General features: G+C 32.6%; 1 protein-coding gene and 1 long non-coding RNA gene across 3 annotated transcripts; both read left to right on the top strand.

Annotated features, from left to right (window-relative positions):
- The first annotated feature begins 2,949 nt into the window (after positions 1–2,949).
- LOC144970174 (uncharacterized) lies at positions 2,950–8,450 on the top strand. The gene is made up of 3 exons (XR_013644919.1): positions 2,950–3,131; positions 7,430–7,560; positions 8,364–8,450. It is a non-coding gene; the product is annotated as an uncharacterized LOC144970174 (long non-coding RNA).
- Positions 8,451–8,782: 332 nt separating this feature from the next.
- Positions 8,783–14,558, top strand: LOC144971948 (uncharacterized protein sll1735-like). Of its 2 annotated transcripts, XM_078913023.1 has the most exons (5): positions 8,783–8,820; positions 9,177–9,366; positions 10,386–10,484; positions 11,454–11,567; positions 14,235–14,558. In XM_078913023.1, the coding sequence occupies exons 2-5, from the start codon at positions 9,330–9,332 to the stop codon at positions 14,342–14,344; spliced, it is 360 nt and encodes a 119-aa protein (XP_078769149.1). In that variant the 5' UTR covers positions 8,783–8,820; positions 9,177–9,329; the 3' UTR covers positions 14,345–14,558. The 2 variants fall into 2 exon arrangements, with proteins under 2 accessions (XP_078769149.1, XP_078769150.1); XM_078913024.1 differs by lacking the exon at positions 8,783–8,820 and having other exon boundaries at positions 8,850–9,366.
- Positions 14,559–15,416: the final 858 nt, after the last annotated feature.

Genomic DNA, 15,416 nt, shown 5'->3' with positions numbered 1-15,416 from the left:
TTAATTGCACATCTAGATTGTCTGGGTAGGGTTCCTGAACTCCCATAGTGGGCAAGGGGGGGGGGGGGGTACATACTGTGCCTTCTATCCGCTTATATCTGTTTTCCAACATGCGTTCTGTCTTTGTCTTGGAATGAGATTACTGGTTTTGTCCTGGTCTTGGCCAGAGTCCTAGCTGGGCGGGAAACAGTCAAATGTATAGTTATACTTGTATATATAGTTATGCATACTGTGGTGAAGCTGGATGGCGTTGATCAATTTCTTTTAAAACTTGAGCTTTTAAGTAATATGGCAATATCCAGTAAACGTTCTCAAATTCAAAGAAATTTACAATGGATCCCTAGCCAAACAGCAACACTTAACATGAAGGACGAGACAAGACGCCTTTTATGCGATATTACATAAATCCCCGACAGAAACAATGCTGTTAACGACAAGGTACCCATACTACACTTGAGTAAGGTGAGAACAGGTGATTATATAGCCTTTTTCCAAGGCCACATCTATGCACCACTCAGAGCTATCGTGCTATATAAATGCAAGTTTTTTTGGGGTTTTTTGTTTTTGGTTCTTTTTTGTTCTTTTTTTTTTTGTTTTTGTTTTAATAATGAAGATCTATCGACATATCGGCGTTTCACTGTGCGTATAGTTCCAGGGACTGTGACGTAAATAGGCTGACAGATTACTGGCACAATGTTAACCATACGCCCGAAGACAAATAGACAATAATTTAATCAGAAACCACCCTCATATCTCCGTCTACACATTTGGTAAGGCACTAGTTTATGTTACACATAGCGTTAGCTAAGATTAACTGTCACGATTTTACTCAGTTGCCCACTCAAATATGGTGGCTAAGATAGTTTAGTGTAAGAAATTAAATTATCCCTCCCTAATATAGGCAGGCTGATTTTTTTTTTTTTTTTTTTTTTTGGGGGGGGGGGGGGGGGGATTCTTGTATTTTTCTTTCTGATCCACACCTCTTCAGATTTTTAATCTTACACCAGTACCTGAACCTGATCCCTATTTTGTCACAAGTAAAAGTAGAACTGAGATGTTAAATAAATGAACAGATCTGCGACATGTGTTATTATCAATCTCCGATCCCTTACAAAATCCGGTTGAGATTAAGCAAGTAAAGCAATTGTTCTATACCATCTCTATTGGCTTCCCGTCAAAGACTTTATTATGTTGACGGTAGTCTGGAAATTCAGCAACTATGAGGGTCTTTTTTTTTTAATTGAAGACTCATTTATCTAGATATGCTTTTGATTAGATTAATTTCCTTTGGAAATGTGAGAATGTCCTGTATATTTTGTATCTAACAATTATTATATATAGTAAACGTGACAAGAGCTTCTTCCTATGGGAACAAGCCGTGCGTTCTAGATGTAGGTACATTATTGTAATTAGTTGCATGTCCCTTGGCAAAAAAATGAAAGGAATAAGGCTTGGATGGTTTGGAAAAGTCCACAAGATGTATGGAAGCTGACTATCTAAAAAGAAACAGCTTAAAGTTAAAATCTTTGGAGAAATAATGAAAAGCAAAGCTAAGTCCCGCTTTTCAAGCAAATAGAAATTAGATCGTTCTCGAAAAATATAGATCAGAGGAGTTTTATTTTCTTATTTTGACTTTATACTTTTCCCTTAAATCCATGTTATGTCTCAGTCTGGACAATTGCCCTTCAGATCTTCGAATCCAGTGTCTCGTCATTTAAGTTTAAGTCTTACAGTAATATGTAAGCGTAGGAGTGCTGGGAAAGATAAGAAAAATGACGTAATAATTTTAATGTCCAGATTGTCTCCAGCAACACAAGGAGACTGATGGCTAAATACATACTTTGACCTGGTCCAGTGGCTACCTACACATCTAGGCATCCTTTCCTCATTTACATAATGTAAGACCTATTTATTTGTAAGCTAGATTATAATTTTTAGAGTATTTTCCATTCATTAGATTTTCAAGAGGTGATACATTTTTTTGTTGATGTTTTGGTGCCGACACATAATTTTAAATAGTTTTGTTATGTATTTTTTAAAGTTTATAATTAAACAGCTGTTGCTTTGGTCATATTTATTGTTGTCTTTGACGGTTTCATACTTTGCAGTAGAAGAAGAAATAAATAATCGTAGTAGTAGTGCGGCTATGTGGTCTAGTGGTATGACACTCGCTTTCGGATCGGAAGGTCCTGGGTTCGAGCCTCGCTCGGCGCATAGTTGAGTCCTTGGAAAAGACTCTTTACTCACATTCTCTCACCGTACTCGGGTGAGTACCTGGCCGTTAACAGCGTTGTCTTTGTCCCAAAAATTGTAATATCGCCTAACAGGCGTCATGTCTCGTCCTACATGTTGCTGTTGACCAGGGACCCCTTGTAAAGCGCATTGAGCACGTTAAGTGGATATTGCGCTATATAAATGCTCAATTATTTTTTTTAGTAGTAGTAGTCACATTTAATTCTTATTCTCGATAACTGGTTTGAGTACATTGATTGAGGATGTGAATGTGAGAACCTGCTAAATTTTCACTATTCAGGGAAACCGCATTTTTTAAAAAGTATTAATAATTTATTGACTTCCAAAAGGAAAATACTTATCTTGTTATCATGGAACAATACCCTGACACTTATATTTTCTCTGGTGATTCTAGGGTGCTCAACAGATTGCTTGAAAGCGGTAACTCATTTTCTATCTGGATCTAACTTAGCACGTTTTGAAAGTCACCTCCTCGGCGACTCCCCGAAACTGGGGGAGAAGTTGCCAGGCCGTTGTGGTCAAGAACCCAAAACCGCAGAGCATCTAGTTGAACGTTGCGTTCTGACGAAGCTTCCGATTGCGGCGATGCGTTTTCTGCTTGGATAGATCATCATAACATATCAGTGTGACACCAAGCTGCTACCTCCTCGACTCGTTTTTAATGTTGAATGTTAAATTATTATTATTGTATTTCAGGGCCCCACCCCAGAAAACAGAACAATGCTGCTTTTTTGTACAGCCTTGACCTTTGCCTTGGTCTCCAGCCAAGTCCACCTGGACTCTCGGAGTATTATGACATACTTAGAGGACGAGAAACTAAACACTTTGGTTTGGGTTTTTACGGGCAACAGGGTTAGATGCAACTCTAGCCGACACTAGTAAGCATTCTGTTATTCAATTTTATCTTTCCATTTTTATCTATTTTGTAAATTGATAGTATTAATTGCATCTTTTGATATTTTATTCTTCAGTATATATATGTTTATTTTTTTTATTCTATCCTAACAGGATTTATGTGACTCGTCATAGCAAAGCGGTATAAAGCAGATGTTAAAAATATTTTAAACTTGAAATGACCAAAACTTTTTTTTAAATGTTTATGTCAATGTGGAATCTTTATCTATTCGCAAAATTAATACATATATATAAATATATAACAAGTCTCATTTTTGTTGACTACAAATTACTTTTGATCATATTAAAACACTACGACATAATATAATTTGCGGCGCTCACATAATATCTGATTAGGTTTTATACTTCTATTGTTGGATGAAGGCCACTGGTGTATTTCTTTATTTATTTCTATGGGTTGCAATATCATTGTCTGTAAAACCGTTGCCTAATGCCTCCATCTTTCAAAAGTCTTTACAAAATGAAATAGTGATTATCTGTCTACCAAACAACTGTTTGATGTCAACATAATCAACCATGTTGTCCAAAAGCATCACCATCATCATCATCATCATCCATCATCATCATCATCATCATCATCATATCTATCATCATCTCATATTATTATTATTATTATATTATTATTATTATTATTATTATTATTATTATTATTATTATTATTATTATTATTATTATTATTATTATTATTATTATTATTATTATTATTATTATTATTATTATTATTATTATTATTATTATTATTTTATTTTATTCTTATTTTATTATTATTATTATTATTATTATTATTATTTATTATTTATTATTATTATTATTATTATTATTATTATTATATTTTTATTATTATTATTATTATTATTAGTATTATTATTATTACTATTATTCCTATTATTATTATCATCATCATCATCATCATCATCATCATCATCATCATCATCATCATCATCATCGTCGTCGTCGTCGTCGTCGTCGTCGTCGTCGTCGTCGTCGTCGTCGTCGTCGTCGTCGTCGTCGTCGTCGTCGTCGTCGTCGTCGTGTCTCATCATCATCATCATTATATTATTATTATTATTATTATTATTATTATTATATTATTATTATTATTATTATTATTATTATTATTATTATTATTATTATTATATATTATATCATTATATATCATCATCATCATCATCATCATATCATCATCATCATCACTTCATCATCTCATCCATCACATCTCATCATCATCATATCATCATCAATCTCATATCTCATCATCATCATCATCATCTCATCATCATCACATCATCATCATCATCTCATCTATCATCATCATCATCAATCATCATCATCATCATCATCATCATTTATCATTCATCTCATCATCATCATTATTTCAATCATATACATCATCATCATCATATCATCATCATTATCATCATCATATATATCATTATCATTATCATATATCATTATCATTATCATTATCTCATTATCTTATCATCATATCATCATCTATCATCATCATCTATCATCATCATCATATCATCATATCATCATCATCATATCATCATCATCATCATCAATCATCATACATCATCATCAATTCATATATCATATCATATCATTATCATATCATTATCATTCATCATTCATCATTCATATCATTCATATCATCATCATCATAATCATCATCATTATATCATATCATATCATATATCATCATCATATCATTCATCATAATCATCATCATCATATCATCATCATCTATCATCATATCATCAATATCATTCATCATATCATCATATCATTCATCATTTCATCATATCATCATATCATCATATCATCATATCATATTCATTCATCATCATATCATATCATCATATCATACATATCATATCATCATATCATATATCATATCATAATCATATCATCAATCATCATCAATATCATCATCTATCATTATATCAATCAATCATATCATATCATTCATCATTATCATTATCATCACATATCATTATCATTATCATATCATATCATTATCATACATATCATTATCATCATCATATCATACATATCATCATCATATATCATCATTACATTATCATCATATCATCATATATCATCTCATCATCATTATCATCATCATCATTATCATCATCATCTATCATATCATCATCATATCATCATATCATATCATATCATATCATCATACATATCATATTATCATCATATATCATATCATTATCATTATCATATTATCATATCATCATTATCATCATCATCAATCATATCATCATTATCATTATCATATCATATCAATTCATCATATCATTATCATATCATCATCATTATCATCATTCATCATCATATATCATCACATCATATCATATCATATCATCATTCATCATATCACATCATTATCATATCCATATCATATCATATATCAATCATATCATCATATCATTCATCATCATCATATCATCTATCATCATTATCATATCATCAATCATTACATCATATCATATCTCATCATCATTATCATTATCATCATCTATCATTATCATCATCATATCATCATATCATCATCATCATATATATCATCATTCAATCATTCATATCATCATCATATCATCATATCATCATATCATTATCATCATATCATATCATCATTCATCATCATCATCATATCATCATCAATCATATCATCATATCATTATCATCATTCATCATCATATCATATATCATCATTATCATCATCATCATCATTATCATATCATCATATCATCATCATCATCATATCATCATATCATCTTCATCATTCATCATCATTATCATCATATCACATATACATCATATCATCATTCATCATCATCATTATCATCATTATCATCATATCATCATTATCATCATATCATCATATCTCATCATCATTATCATCATTATCATCATATCATCATTATCATCATCATCATCATATCATCATATCTCATCATCTATCATCATTATCATCATCATCATTATCATCATTCATCATATATCATATATCAATCATTATCATCATTCATCATTATCATCATATCATCATATCATCATATCATCATATATCATATATCATCATATCATCTATATCATCATTATCATCATATCAATTATCATCATATCATCATTATCATCTATCATCATATCATCATTATCATCATATCATCATATCATCATATCATCATTATCATATCATATCATCATATCATCATAATCATTATCATCATATATCATATCATATATCATTATCATATCACTATATCATTATCATATCATTATCATCATCATTATCATTATATATCATCATCATATCATCATTTATATCATACTATCACATCATTATCATCATTCATCATCATCATCATATCATTCACATATTCATCATATCATCATATCATTATCATATATCATCATCATCATTAATCATTCATTATCATATATCATCATTCATCATATCATTATCATCATTATCATATCATCATTATCATATCATCATCATTATCATATTATAATCATATTACATATATTATTACTATATATATATATTAGTATATATATGTATGTATATAGTAGTAGTAGTAGTAGTAGTAAGTAGTATGTAGTAGTAGTAGTAGTGTAGTAGTAGTAGTAGTATAGTGTAGTTAGTGTATAGTGTAGTATTATATATATATTGTTATTATTATTATAAATATTATTATTATCCTTATCATTATAATCATCATCATCATTATCGTCATCATCATCATCATCATCATCATCATCATCATCATCATCATCATCATCATCATCATCATCATATGCGAACACCGCAAAAATCATAGCCTCATTGTGAAACGCATAATTTGTGTTCTTTTGACCGTTACCTGAATCAATGAGGATTTTTGTTTGACCAGTTACATTCAGAGAGCAAGTCAATTTTTAAAAGAAATTATTTTGTTTTGTTTTGTTTTATTTCCTCGTGTTTGTTCCTTTTTGTTTGTTGTTTTGTTTTTGTTTTGTTTTGTTTTGTTTTTATTGTAATTTTTTCTCTTATTTTTCTAATACTTTTGTTCTCTTGCTTTTGTTTGGTTGGGGTTTTTTTTCGTTGTTGTTATTGTCATCATTTCTTTTCTTTTTTTTTTTTTGAGCTTGCTTGTTTTTTTTTTTGTTTTTTGTTTTTTGTTTTTTTTTTTTTGTTTTTTTTTTGTATTTTTTCCCCCTCGTTTCTAACAATGCCTTGTATAATTTCTTTCTCTGCTAGATGGACCGCCCTTGACACTATTCGCGCCAACAGAGGATGCTTGGAACGCTGTGCCCGCAAGTACTCTAGCCCAACTGGCCACTAATGTCACCAAATTGAAAGGGGTTCTTCTAAACCATGTTGTTGACCAGGTAGTGTGATGATGATGATGATGATGATGATGATGGTGGTGGTGGTGGTGGTGGTGGCGGTGGTAGTGGTGGTGGTGATGGTGGTGGTGGTTGCGGTGGTGGTGATGATGATAATGATGATGATGATGATGATGATGATGATGATGATGATGATGATGATGATGAAGATTATAACGACGATGATGAGGATGATGATGGTGGTGATGGTTGTTGTTAGGTGTGATACGTCATACTTCTCATCCTTATTAACTCATTTTGGTTTAGCGTACCTGGAAATAGATTGCTGGACATTTGTCCTTTCCAGTTGCCACTCACCTGGAAATAAAAACGTTCTAGTAAGAACGGAGAGAATTTAATTATATAATGGGAATTATTGCGAGAGCATAGAGAGTTATATGCTGGTGATGAAGAGAAAGGATGATGAGGTGTTACGAAAGAGATAGATAGATAGATAGATAGATAGATAGATAGATAGATAGATAGATAGATAGATAGATAGATAGATAGATAGATAGATAGATAGATAGATAGATAGATAGATAGATAGATAGATAGATAGATAGATAGATAGATAGATAGATAGATAAGTAGATAGATAGATAAGTAGATAGATAGATAGATAGATAGATAGATAGATAGATAAGCTTAGATAGATAGATAAGCTTAGATAGATATATACGAGTAGAAGGATGGATGGATGGATGGATATATATATATATATATATATATATATATATATATATATATATATATATATAAAGATAGATAGTTTGCCCAATGTTTTCCCTATTATCTGTGTTTAGATTGTTATAGGCCAATATGTGAGAGACAAGCAGACCAAGAGAAACATGAACGGCCAAGATTTACGGTTCCGAATATATGACAATGGTGTAAGTATTAAGGCTTATGTATCGACCATCTATATTGACAACACCATTAAAACAGTCACTGTCATAAACACTTCAAGGATCAACATTAATATTTACTTCTACCAGCCAAACATTACCATTATGCACCATAACAGCGATCAATGTAACCACCACCACAAAACACCATCCTCATCTTTATGGTCATTATCGTCATGATTTTCATTGCCATCATCATTATCCCCATTATCATATCATCATCTCAATTATTTCGCCATCGTAACCAATAAACAGTATCATTAACATACACGGTCGAATTATCAACTTCATCTTAATAACTACTACCACCCCCTTCACCACCACCATCAACAAAACTCATGATATAAAATTATAGGTAAGAATCAACAAAATAACATACACTAACAATGATCTGGAGCGATTAGTTTGCTTATTTAATTGATCTGAATTTTTATTTTTATTTTTGCCTAATCAGTGCTATAGTGCTTGCAAATAATTTACTAATAATTAATTAGTCGGCACGAATTCATTAAAATGTTGTTTGTAGGCTTCCTTATTCCTCTGGTGGTGATCGAGTAAGTGTTTCTAATATAAAATCTGATGGGCAAGATTTTGGGATAAACAAACGCCAAAAAAAATCATAACAATTTTACTGTCCGTTTCTAGTTTTGGACACAAGGGCATAGAGATGATAAATCTAACGGATAAATCAATGTTTTATACTTTGTTAAGGTCAGGACTGTCAGCGGCGCTATTCTAGAGGGACAAGACATATCTCTGGCCAACGGTTTGGTACACAGAATTGGACGTATCATCCTCACCCCTAATGGATCATTGGGGGAAAACGTGGCTTCCTATGAAACCGATTTCAAGGATTTGTTTGGCATGTTGATTCTTGGACGTCTGTTTGGTACAGTGGAAAGTAAGTATGATTAGATTGAGAGTAAACTAGTACTTTTTACGTGAGCATTTATATAGAGCAATATCCGCTCAAAGTTCTTACAAGGGGTCCCTAGCCAACAGCAACACTTAAGTTATAACCTTTACCTAAATATCTCTGAAATCAAATGATCACGATATTTCAGTTAATACAGTTTGCACACGAAACGTTTTAGTCATAACCAAACATCAAGGCCTTTACTTTTTTTCAAATTATGAAAAGATAGCCTTTCATTAAACTCCTGATTTTTTTCAACTTGAGTAAAACTTCATTATATCGCCATATATGGGCTCAATGCAGTTTGGTAGTATAAAGCATTAGGCTAGAACATGGGTTCATAGTCATCATCACTTGTCCCATAAGCGAGATTGTTAACTGGCCTACAATGGAAAAACATGTATTTAAACATTTGGCTGGAAAACACGTCCTTCAAATATTGATCGATTTTAATTAAACGACCCTCATTTTGGCAAAAACTCTCAAACCTGGGACCTCGCAATGTCAAGCTGCTAGACATCTAGTTGCTGATTTTAGTCGTTCACTTTAATTCTCATAATGACTGTCTGCCAAAGCAATTTAAGTAATTATAACCTTTATCGACGTTTAATTAATAATGGAGAATATGATTAAATATGGTTGACTCTCTATTTGTCTAAATACGTCAACAGTCATTAATTATGCGCCAGTCAGTTTCTATAAAGGTTTACAATACACTGAGCACATTATTTCACCTCTTTCTTCTATCATTCTCTGATTATTTTGTTTTCAATTTGGCCAAAAAAAAACTTTTACTTCAAACATGGATCGATTTAGATTTCTCTCAACAAGTCAAAATGTCTCAAATCTTAGAAGTCTATGAAGTCTCAGTTTTATACGTTTGACAAGTTAAAGATCATTTCAATCTATCAATATCTAAATAAATGCATGTTTTCTGGCCAGCATAAAAAATGTGGTTTTTTAAGTGCACGACAGTCCTTACTTATACTATTACCATTTTACAGCTGCTGGACCATTTACTATGTTTGCACCAACTGATGCCGCATTCGATCTCATTCGTGAAAACATCACAGCATTGGTGAATGATAGAGATGCTCTCGCTGGTGAGTAATATATCGTCTTTGACCTAAGTTATATGAGGGAGGATAACTGATCGAGTGTTCAAGGGTCGAGGCCCGCCTCAAGCACTTTCTATTTGTTTGTTTTGTTTTGTTTTTGTTTTTTTTTTTTTTTTTGTTGTTTTTTTTTTTTTGTTGTTTTTTTTTTTTTTTTTTTTTTTTTTTTTTTTTTTTGTTTTTTGTTTTTTTTGCTTTTTTTTTTTTTTGGGGGGGGGTGCTGTTTTTTTTCCTTGGATAAGATTATTAAACCCAATTAAAACAATATACCTCAATTGGATCCCCCAAGGAACAGCTTGGGACAAATTATATCACAATATACCTCGAATTGCCATGAAAACTAATACCAAATGACCAAGAAAAAAGATCAAAGAATTATATACGCAACCTAACTTTGAATACGCATAAGCGAAAATATACACAAATAAATCAAGATCTAGAATCATGGAATCTAAAAAATAATCAATCCAGACAACGAATATACAAAAATCAACGAATTTAAATGAAGTGTACGCAAACTAGGAATTATAATCAACGAAATAAAGACAACAAACGAAGATGACAATGCATTCACCAACCTGACTTATGGAATATAAATAACATAATCATTGAGACAACGAATACAGATTACGAGGCACTGATTATCGATATGACATATAATTGATAGTAGTAGTATAGTGTAGTAGTAGTAGTAGTAGTAGTAGTAGGTAGTAGTAGTAGTAGTAGTAGTAGTAGTAGTAGTAGTAGTAGTGTAGTAGTAGTTAGTAGTGTAGTAGTAGTAGTAGTAGTGGGTAGTAGTAGTAGTAGTAGTAGTAGTTAGTAGTAGTAGCAGAGTAGTAGTAGTGGTAGTAGTAGTAGTAGTAGTAGTAGTAGTAGTAGTAGTAGTAGTAGTAGTAGTAGTAGTAGTATCATCATTATTATCATCAATTGAATTCGTGAAAATGTTTTCCATTTCAGAGGAATTGAAGTTCCATCTTGTTTCCGACACCTTCTGGTCAGCCGGCCTGTCTGATGGGATGGTGCTAAATACAGTCAATGGAGGCAACATCTCTGTAGCCATTGGCAAAGATGGTCTGTATCAAAATCTGCTTTAATCTTCGTGTATATTTATTTACATAAGCTGCAAACGTGTTGAAAACCGTTAACATCATCACCATCATCATCATCATCATCGAATGTTTTCATTGATTGTAAATGAAGATTACGTCCCTATAGATTGTAAGATAACAGTAAACCTTTAGACGAGAGCATAGCTATTTCGAAGATATGCCGACCAGTCGAAATTGTGGTCTTTCCAGATCTGATCATCGTTCATTTTTATTTCTTTTTTCTTTGTTTGTTTTGTTTTGTTTTTGTTTTTTTGTTTTTTGTTGTTTTTTTTTAATGACGCAAATAATCCCATGACGCAAGGTAATACCAAAAATGATATGTAAAACTGCATGCAACACATTACGCCACTACATCCAAACATTTGTACTGACACATTATCAGTACCTAGGAGGCCAGCCAGCAATTTCGGCTGGTACTGGTAGTCATGTACTGAAGGTGTCTAAGGGCCCCATGGGTCATTTTAAAAAAAATATGGCGCTTGAATTTAAAACGAGTACAACAGCGTTTATTTTTATGCTCTTCTCGAACTCTAGGTTGTTTTGGTCGAAGTAGAAGCTTGTCCGTCTGACCTTATAAATGATTTATAAAAAATAATTATCGTTAAGCTCTATTTGTGAATTTTGAAAAGTTATGAATTGACATCGATTTCTATTTTTTGCTACATATCATTTACCAAATATGAAGCGAGATCTTGCAGGTAATCTGAAACTTTAGCGCAATTTCTTCCTAAAGAAGTAAATTGGTGTCTCCAAAAGTAGAGGATTTAATCAATACAAGGAAAAAAGTAATCGTGGGCTTTTATACAATGCAATATACAGTAAATATGTTCAAAGAGCTTTATCAGGAGTCCTAAGCCAATGCAACATTTAACAGGTAGACCGAGACTGAAGCCTGTACTGTAAGTCAAATGATCATTATACAGTGTGTATGCTTTTTATGTTTTGTTTTTTTAAATTATTGACACTTTGCAGTTTTGAACAACTCGAGAGCTGCGCTCTTGGTAGCTGAGTTATGACGTCATCAAAAGAGATGGGTAATTTTGACATAAATCATTAATTTATTTTGGCTTTGTCCGAAAATGATTCTCGAACCTTGCCAGACAACTCACTGAAAACATTGTCTTCTCAGATGAAGCAACCTTTTACGTGTCCGGGCATACACACAAACACAATGTTCGACATTGGAGGAAACAAAAATCAGATGAAGTTATCGAGTATCGTCGCAACTCACCAAAAGTTAATGCCTGGTGTGAACTGGCCAGCGAAAGAGCGGTCGGTTCTTTCTTTTTTGACGACATGACATTGACAACAACAAACTATCTGGCCATGTTAGAATCATACTGAGTCCCCTCAATTTGATTATCTTCAACCTAACATCGTTTCCCAAGAGGATGAAGCTCCCCTTCGGTGGAGTTTAAATGCTATGGAATTTATCAATGAACAGTTCCCAAACCCATGGATCGACAGAGATAGTCCGATTTCATGGCCTCCAAGATCACTTGATCTAACCTCACTTGACTTTTTTTATTGGGATATGTGAAGAGCAAAGTGTATAGATCCCCCGTGAGAGACATGCGTCACCTGAAGACAAAAATAAGAGAAGCCGTTTGCTCTGTCACATTACTCATGATGCAAAAGACGTGGGACGAACGGGAGAGACGCTTGCGGTTTGTCAAGTGATGGTGGTCACGTGGAGCGTTAAATCGGACGATTGCGTAAACACACAATCACAAGTAAGGTATCAGAAAAAAAAAGAACTTTAATAAATTTGGATTACTATGTTGAAAACCAAATTGATGTCGTTGCAGCTGTTCTTGGGTTATTCCAACCAGAAATCTGTCAATAATTTAAAACAAACACTCACGGATACGTTGTGGTCAAAAGTGTATGACACTCATTTCGGATCGAAGTCGGCGAGCTGTCGAAGCTTATATCCAAAAAAAAAGAATTTTAACATCAATTCTTCACCACTAAGCAAAAAAATAACCTTGCGTTAACACAGCTTTGGTTTTCTACCTGAAATTGTAATAATCTTTAAAACACTCTGTTTTTTATTTAATGTTGCTTTCGAATGGACCCTACCAAGCTTTGACATTATGTGAAATTGCGCTATATAAAAGTTCAATTTTTTTTTTTTTTTAATTTTAAAATACGATTTGTGTCAAAATAACCTTTCTACCGACGTCATATCTCGGCTATCAAAGGGCGCAGTGTTAAAACTTATATAAAAAAAAAAATAATTTTTAAATCAATTCTACACATATAGCAAAAAAACAAAAACGTTTGTGTAAATCTTACATAGCTTTGGAGTTATTCAAACCTGAAATGTGTCAATAATAATTTTTAAAAACACTTTTTATTTTATTATTTTTTTCGAAAATGACAACCAACCATATGCTTTGAAATTATGTCAGAAAATGTGAGTAAATAGTCTTTTCCAAGGGCTCAGATTTGCACAGCTCACAGCGGAACTCGAACACGGAATCTACGGTTACAGGCCGAGTATCGCATCTTATATTATTACAAAGTCGCACACAAAAAAGCAGTAGATTCGTTTCCATTTTAGAAGTTGCACGATCGAAGTAAGTCGCTATACCATTGAAGTCATAATTCTCTTCCTCTTTTTCAGGAGTAACGGTCTCTCTGGTCGGAAGCCAAAACAAAGCGAAGGTCACAGCAGTTGATATGGCCGCAACCAATGGAGTTATGCATGTCATAGATCATGTGCTTACTCCATAAATAATTAATTAGACGTCAAAGGCAGTAGTAATATTTATGATGATATCATGATAACATTTGGGGTTTATTTATACGAAAAAGTAATAAATGTAAGAAAAAGCATTGGAATAGTTGTGTCCTTACATAGACAAGCTTGTTTTTTGTTTGTTTTTTTTTTTTCAAAATTCGTACTTTTCATGGGAAGAAAAAAAAGTAATCACTATAAGTTTCTCAATAAAATTAATAATGTTCTCCTTGGAAAGATTTTTGAATGCTTCAAAGTTCTGAATACAAGTACTCAATAATGACCTTGGAAACCGGTGGTCCTATGTGTAAGGGATGTAAAATACTGCTCTAGTTTTCTTTTAAATGAGTATTATGGGCCAATAATGATTACTTGGATATACCAGCCAAAGCAAGACAGAAAAAATCATCCCACGTTTATCCGAGTCAGTCTATTATTTAATAAACGTAAAACCTTGAGCTTTCATAAAGGGCATCATCCATTAAATGTGCTCAATAAGCTTCACAAGGGGTCCCAAGTCAACAGTTACAATAACAGGACGAGACATGACCCCTGTGAGACGGCGTTGCCAGGTACTCATTTCACGCCCGAGTGCAGTGTGACAGAACGTGATTGAAGAGCCTTGTCCGAGGACTCTGTCGCCCAGAATAGGTCTCAAACCGGGAACCAACCATCCCAAAGGGAATTGTCATTCCTAAATACAGCACATAAAGAAGAAACGTTTAAAAAAACAACTGCAAAAACACTTTTATGTTTTTATCTTATTACATGTTAAATATATTTTGATTTATAAATTGTGGGAGGTTTGTTGTGTTCAAATAACATTTTCACAATAATAAATGGTTGAAATTGAGTTGTAGCAAAAGTGACTGAATCTCAAGCAATCAACATAATAATTTTAGGGAGCGTAAAAAGACATATCCCATTTTTTTAAACCCTTGAAAATATCATTAGACCTTATAAAGATTGGAAACACCATGCTGCTGTTTTCACATTAAAATGATAAAATCACAACACTTCTAATCACTCATCAGCATCATGTGGTACAGGTTTAGAAACGACTGAAAA

The sequence above is a fragment of the Berghia stephanieae genome, chromosome 4, assembly GCF_034508935.2.
Source record: "Berghia stephanieae isolate SIO BIC M18660-M18661 chromosome 4, UCSD_Bste_1.3, whole genome shotgun sequence".
Classification (NCBI taxonomy): Eukaryota; Metazoa; Mollusca; class Gastropoda; order Nudibranchia; family Aeolidiidae; genus Berghia; species Berghia stephanieae.
The sequence above is the reverse complement of the archived record's forward strand: the minus strand, read 5'-3'. Positions and strand labels throughout refer to the sequence as shown.